This window comes from Rhagoletis zephyria, unplaced genomic scaffold, assembly GCF_001687245.7.
Source record: "Rhagoletis zephyria isolate East Lansing unplaced genomic scaffold, Rhagoletis_zephyria_1.1 Rzeph_scaffold_01463, whole genome shotgun sequence".
Lineage (NCBI taxonomy): Eukaryota > Metazoa > Arthropoda > Insecta > Diptera > Tephritidae > Rhagoletis > Rhagoletis zephyria.
The window spans coordinates 28,477-35,609 of NW_016158547.1; the positions used below are offsets into that span (position 1 = coordinate 28,477).

At 43.5% G+C, this 7,133-nt stretch overlaps 1 protein-coding gene across 1 annotated transcript; it reads left to right on the plus strand.

Moving 5' to 3' along the window:
- Window positions 1–1,118, plus strand: LOC108364110 (uncharacterized). Its single transcript, XM_017617679.1, has 2 exons — window positions 1–1,008; window positions 1,056–1,118. The coding sequence occupies exons 1-2, from the start codon at window positions 1–3 to the stop codon at window positions 1,116–1,118; spliced, it is 1,071 nt and encodes a 356-aa protein (XP_017473168.1).
- Window positions 1,119–7,133: the final 6,015 nt, after the last annotated feature.

A 7,133-nucleotide genomic window follows, 5' to 3' on the forward strand; every position in this document is an offset into this window, starting at 1 on the left:
ATGGGCGCCGGCTTCGAGCTTCGCAATTTTACATCGAACTCGACGGAGGTGATTGCTGCGTTAGATGGCGTTGACTTCGATAAGGTTATTGGGATAAAGAATGGTCTGGGCACTGAGCGGGTACTGCGTTTGCATTGGCACTCCACGACTGACAACTTCAAATTTGGACTCAAATTCAGTAACGTGAGTGAAGCGGTGATGAGCGGTACTAGATGTCCTACGAAGAGGGAGCTCCTCAGTGTGGTCATGTCCATATTTGATCCGCTGGGGCTCCTGGGTAACTTTGTTGTCGGGGCGAAGCTGTTAATGCGAGAGGTGTGGAGGCATGAAACGCGCTGGGATGAACCACTTCCAGTAAACATTGCTGCGTCATGGGAAAAGTGGCGGAGGCAACTGCCATCGGTAGTCAGGTATACCTGTCCTCGATTCTACTTCCGCAATGGTGCGCCGGAAACACTACAGTTACACACATTTGTCGACGTCAGCGAGAATGCCTTTGCTGCCGTCACGTATTGGAGAGCCAAGAACGCTCGTGGTGAGGTAGAGGTTGCCTTCATTTGCGCGAAATCTAAGTGCGCTCCATTGAAGCCGCTTACCGTACCGGGCTTAGAGCTGCAAGCTGCCGTATTAGGAATGCATCTACAGCAAGCCGTATGCGAAGCACACTCCTTTAAACCAAACAAACGTCTCCTTTGGTGTAATTCAACGACGGTCATCAAATGGGTTCGAAGCAAGCACCGTAAATATAAGCCGTTTGTTCAGCACAGAATTGCTGAAGTTTTAGCCACCACGCAAGTGTCCGAGTGGCGATGGATACCCACGGCAGAAAACGTGGCCGACGAAGCCACGCGCGCGAACCATGCAATCGTGTTTGGACCTACTGTGCGCTGGGTACTAGGCCCGTCGTTTCTGCGAGAAGAGGAGCAAGCCTGGCCCTCCGAAGATGCAGTTTCCCCCGACTCAGATGAGTACGATGAAGAACTACGACCACAACACGCATTAACCATCGTAAGTCAAAATTTCATAAACTTTAATCGCTTCTCTTCATACAACAGGTTGTTGAGGACCACAGCCTGGGTTATACTGTTCGTCAAAACCTGTCACCGAATTCAAATTAAGAGTCCCTACGGTCTTAGTGCTGGCGATCTTGAAGCGGCGAAACTGCTCCTATGCCGACTGGTTCAGGGCGAATCCTTCTCCGAAGAAATTCAGCAGATACGCGATGGACAAGAATAACGAGACGGAGCTCGTTGCTACAACTGCTGCCATACCTAGACGAGGATGGTGTACTACGTGCTCGCGGGCGCATTGATGCCGCCAGCTGGCTTCCGATCTACACGAGGCGCCCCATAATATTGCCACCCACTCACGCATATACGAAGCTAGTTACAGCACATCATCACGTTCTCATGGGTCATCAAAATTCTGAAGCTACAATATGCGCCATCCGCCGCGTCTACTGGGTACCTCGGTTAAGGACGCTTCTACGAAACGTCAGCGCCAGCTGTAATGTGTGCCGCCTCCGTAAGGCGACACCGGTTCCGCCACTAATGGGGCCGCTTCCCATCGATAGGCTCACGCCTCACGTTAGGGCGTTTACATACACTGGCATGGACTATTTTGGACCCCTCAACGTAAGAATACGGCGCAGCACCGAAAAGCGGTGGGTGGCACTTTTCACCTGCCTTACCACACGAGCAGTGCACCTGGAAATGGCACACGAATTGAGCACTGACTCCTGCATCATCGTCCTTCGCAACTTTGTTAACCGCAGAGGAGTGCCTGTGAGGTTGAGATCCGATAACGGAAAGAACTTCGTTGGCGCCAATAATGAAGCCAAACGATTCTCTGAAGTTTTCGACTGCGAGCGTGTGCAGGGTGAATTGTCGCAACGAGGCATCGATTGGGTATTTAACTCGCCGTTTAACCCAGCTGAAGGAGGCGCCTGGGAGAGGATGGTGCAGTGCGTCAAGCGAGTGTTGCGCCAAACGCTAAAAGAAGTGGCCCCACGTGAGCACACACTCAATTGCCTTCTGCTCGAGGCGGAAAACGTCGTCAACTCCCGGCCTCTCACGCACCTGCCCATCTCTCCGAACCAAGAGCAGCCGTTAACGCCGAACGATTTTCCTGCTGGGGTCATCCAATACTGCGCATACGCCCAGTGTGACCGAAATACCAACCACTCCCCGTGCTATGCGTCAGCAGTGGCGAATTGCTCGCCAACTCAGAGACCATTTCTGGAAGAGATGGGTGCTGGAGTATCTCCCGACGCTAACACGTCGTGAGAAGTGGTGTCAACCAACAAAACCGTTGAAGGGAGGGGACTTAGTATTCCTGTGCGACCCTAACGTTCCAAGAAGGCAATGGTGCCGAGGCGTGGTGGAGCAGTTGTATCCTGGCAAAGATGGTGAGATACGGCAAGTTGATGTGCGCACGAACTCCGGGGTGAAGCGAAGAGCCGTTGCAAAGTTAGCCGTTCTGGATATTGAAGCTGGTGAATCGGGAGATTCACGGGGGCGGGGATGTCCCAGAACGCCACCTATTGAATGAATACCTTTACATTTGAAGTTTGATCTGGCTACCCTGTAAACTGATCGCTGTTTGCCTTTCTGCTTATTCGTCGTTTCCCTTTGTCCTGTATCGCGGCGAATTCATTCGCCCTCATTTATATTCTGTCCTTCTTGTAAAATTTGTTTCATTCGTTGGCAAGCACCCGGAAAGGCACACAGCGGTGAGTAAAACAATTCAATTTATTAAATGTGTATTTACGTGCTAAGTTTAAATAACTTTATGTTTAGAAATAAACCACAGCTATCGCAAGTAAATCAAACGTGCGTTACATTCGTTTTTATTGATCCGGGGCCAACGACAGTAACATTAGTTATTCTTATTTGTGATTAATTTAAATTCTATTCGAAAAATTCCCTTAACTCATAATATTAATGTAATTTTAAATTTTAATTTCTTTATCTGTTTTCTACAATTTATAAGTTTACTTTGTGTTTTTTTTTTTCTTTTCCTCCTTTAAGCCAGTAATTGTGTAGGTAGGCATATATGTATATCAGATATACATACATATATACCTATGTGTATAACTATACATATATATATTGCTATGTATACTACTGTATATCGAATGTGTTAGGGCCCGAAGGACTCACCCTAATATTGCAGCAGGCTTGTGTGTGGCACTGCTGTTGTTGTTGTAGTCGTTGCTGGTGTTGTGCCTGTTGCTGTGGCAGCCGTTGTCGTTGTTGTTGTCTCGCCCGATTTTTGGTGGCGACGTTATTGCAACCGCTGCTGAGGAGTAGTTGTAGTAGTAGCCGGTGGTTGTGGTTGTGGTTGTTGCTGTGCAGCCGTTGTGGTCGACACTCGTTGCTGTCGCTGCTCAGGTGATTGTTCCTCTCGTTGCTGTTTTTGTTGTGTTTGCGTTGTTGCAACCGTTGTTGTTACCGCTAAAAGTGGTCGCTGCTCGCTATTGTTGCGGTTGCTTCGTTGCAACCGTCGTTGTTGTTTCCTCGCGCAAATTTTGTAGTTGTTGCGTTGTTGCAACCGTTGTTGTTGCCTCACGCAACATTTGTTGTTGTTGTGTTGTTTCAACCGTTGTTGTTTGGTCCTCGCGCAACTTTTCTTGTTGTTGCGTTGTTGCAACCGTTGTTGTTGCCTCGCGCAACTTTTGTTGTTGTTGCGTTGTTGCAACCGTTGTTGTTGCCTCGCTCAACTTTTGTTGTTGTTGCGTTGTTGCAACGGTTGTTGTTGCCTCGCGCAACTTTTGTTGTTGTTGCGTTGTTGCAACCGTTGTTGTTGCCTCGCTCAACTTTTGTTGTTGTTGCGTTGTTGCAACGGTTGTTGTTGCCTCGCGCAACTTTTGTTGTTGTTGCGTTGTTGCAACCGTTGTTGTCGCCGTTGCTTCGCTGTGATTGATGTTGAGGTTGTTGTTGTTGGTAGGGCTGTTTCTGTGAGAGCCGTTGTTTGGTCGGAGTAGATGTGGTTGCCGCCCGTTGTTGTTGTTAGGCGGCCCCTGCTGTACCCGGGTGCTCACCCCGATTGATGCCCCCTCTCTGGCGGGTTGCACTTATATTTGCACAACTTTATCTTTTTTTATTTCAATATTTAATGCGTTTTGATTAAATTAACCGCACGACACAAGTTTAGCCCGTTCTTCACTTAAATCGCTTGTTTCACCGCTCAATCGAATACTTGACATATAAATGGCCGACTATGCGTGGCCCGCAGGTTTTATACCCTTGCACTGCGGGAAATTATGGAAAAATAACGGACTCTGCGGCAATTGGAGCAGTTCCGTTATTTTTTCCAATGGGAATTCGCCGCATTGCAAAGGAGATTGTCAAAATCGAATGTTCGAGGCGGTCCGGGGCTGCCATCACCCATTTATATAACTCCAACCGGTTGGAGAGCAGCCATTCACCAGCCCCGTTTCCTCACTGGCCGTCTTCACAGGATAATATGTATTACATACGTTCTATCAGAGGCAATATTTGTGTAGACTTTTTATATCTTGATATTACCATTTGTAAGATGGCTTTTAAAACGTATTTTTGTCGGACTGACCGCCAAAAAGAAAATAAATAACACCTTGAAAATACATCCGAGTACATACTAACAAGCAATTTAATAGGAAACAGCTCNGCTGTTATATGCATGGAGTCGAACACGTCGATAACGATGTTTAACCGCAGATTAGTGTTAACCAGACATTGAGTAACCGGCCCTTAACCGCCAAAAAGAAAATAAATAACACCTTGAAACTACATCCGAGTACATACTAACAAGCAATTTAATAGGAAACAGCTTGACTTTTGCTTTTACGCTAACGACACACGATCAACCTAGCCTTTCATTTTCTTACACACATTGCTTGTCAAAAATCATAAAAATTGAAGGCCATTAGGTAGGCTGAAGTCACTCTGAGAAGCAATCTCATTGTCAACGCGCCGTCCTCAAGAAAACAACCAACTAATCAGCTTTTAGAGGCCACTTGCTATTCTAAATTGCATGGTATGTTAACTTTTTAGCATTCAAAACCTTAATAACTTTCTTGTTTTCTCTAAATNCCTTAATAACTTTCTTGTTTTCTCGAAATTCGCCTGTCAATGCTGAATAGGTAATCAAAATTGAAGCAAAGTTAAGATTTACTTGAAAGGAAAATTGAAAGCAAGTTTCCCATTCCGTAGAAGAATAATAGTGTGTTAGTGGAAAATGTGAGTGTATTGACAATTGAAAGGGGAAAGCTGAACGTGTAACGTCGAAGTTATATTCAAATATCAATAATGTGGTCGTCACGAAGCTTTCGTGCAGGCAGCGTAGCTGTCAAACTAGTAAGTTACCGCAGTAGATGCCAAGATATAAGCCCCGATATATATTGCTCTCCACATTTTCACATTTGTGTCAAGATATAAACTCAATCCTGTGAAGACGGGCAGTTGCAGACAGTTGTCACAACCGATCACCAGCCTCCGCGGGAAAGCGTTTATTAACCAAAAACGAACAGACCTACAGGAGCTAGTGACAATCAGCGACACTGTCTGCAAGGAACACAGCTATCGCAAAATGGCAGACTTTCCATGGAGTTTTGGTGTTGCCGTACGCTCCAGAAAAATTATTAGATGGTGAAATTTATGGCACGCTACCGGGTGCGCTATATGCCGAAGAATAAGGTATTTATGTTTTGTGCGGCGAACAGTAACCCATAACAAAGTTTATAATCACAATAATATTTTACCTTCTTCCACTCCTTTGTGTTTTCTATTGGTGGTCCTTGGCTATTCAACGACTCCGTTAGTTGGCGCCACTTTTCCTCAAGAGCCACTTTATCTAATTTGAAGAAGCCCTTGGTTATGTCTGGATTTATTTCCATGAAGTCCAGCATATTTTTGCTTTGCTCCGCCGTCTTGTGCTTACCCCTGCATTTTAATAATTTTAATTTTAATAATTACCACTTTTATTTTCTTTACTTACATCTTTTGCTGTTCGCTGGCTTTAAAATTTTTCCTTTGACCGTTAACAGTTATATTTTTGTTTTTCGTTTTGATTATTTTATATTCCACTGGCTTTTAGCTGATCCGAACATTTCCGATAAAATATTTTCGATAATCGGAATGCATCAACAACATCAAATTTCCGATAGAATTCCGATTCGAAGTGGATCGAAATGTAGAACAAGGCGGAATCGGAAATGATTTCCGATTGTCGGAATGCAGAACACCAACAATCGGAAACAAATCCGATTCCGATTCGAATCGGATTGCAGAAATATATTGATTTTAATAATTATTAATCAGTTTAATTTTTCTACCTTAAAATTATTATTTGTAAAACTTAAAAGGCCACTCGGTCGTACCACACACATATGATGATGGTTAAAACTTAAAAAATAAGGACTATTTTCCGTCTTTCATTTATTCATATTAAAACAAATTAAATTATACCGTTCGCTTTATTTAATTATTCTTAAATTCTAATAAAAATGACATATTAGCCCGTATGGAATTTTATTTGTATTTTTTCCTTGGCACCCTGAAATTGTGCATATGGAAACTGTGCATACGAAACAATGCATATGAAAACAAAACGAAAAAATAATGCATACGAAAAAAACCGAAATAATGCATATGAAAACAAAACGAAAAAATAATGCATACGAAAAAACCCGAAATAATGCATATATGCACAGTTTCGGTTGAAAACCGAAATAATGCATATGAAAACAAAACGAAAAAATAATGCATACGAAAAAACCCGAAATAATGCATATATGCACAGTTTCGGTTGAAAACCGAAATAATGCATATGAAAACAAAACGAAAAAATAATGCATACGAAAAAACCCGAAATAATGCATATATGCACAGTTTCGGTTGAAAACCGAAATAATGCATATGAAAAAACCCGAAATAATGCATATATGCACAGTTTTGGTGGAAAACCGAAATAACGCATATGAAAAAAACGAAATAATGCATACATGCACACTTTCGTTTGAAAACCGAAATAATGCATATGAAAAAAACCGAAGTAATGCATATATGCAGAGTTTCGGTTGGAAACCGCAATAATGCATATTAGAAAACCCGAAATTATGCGTATGCACTCTTTCGTTTGTAATCCGAAAT

Bases quoted from the DNA above. Each gene is read 5' to 3' on its own strand.
- LOC108364110 (XM_017617679.1), top strand. From the start codon at position 1: ATGGGCGCCGGCTTCGAGCTTCGCAATTTTACATCGAACTCGACGGAG. The intron at 1,009-1,055 runs GTAAGTCAAAAT...TTCATACAACAG, and splicing joins CACAACACGCATTAACCATC to GTTGTTGAGGACCACAGCCT.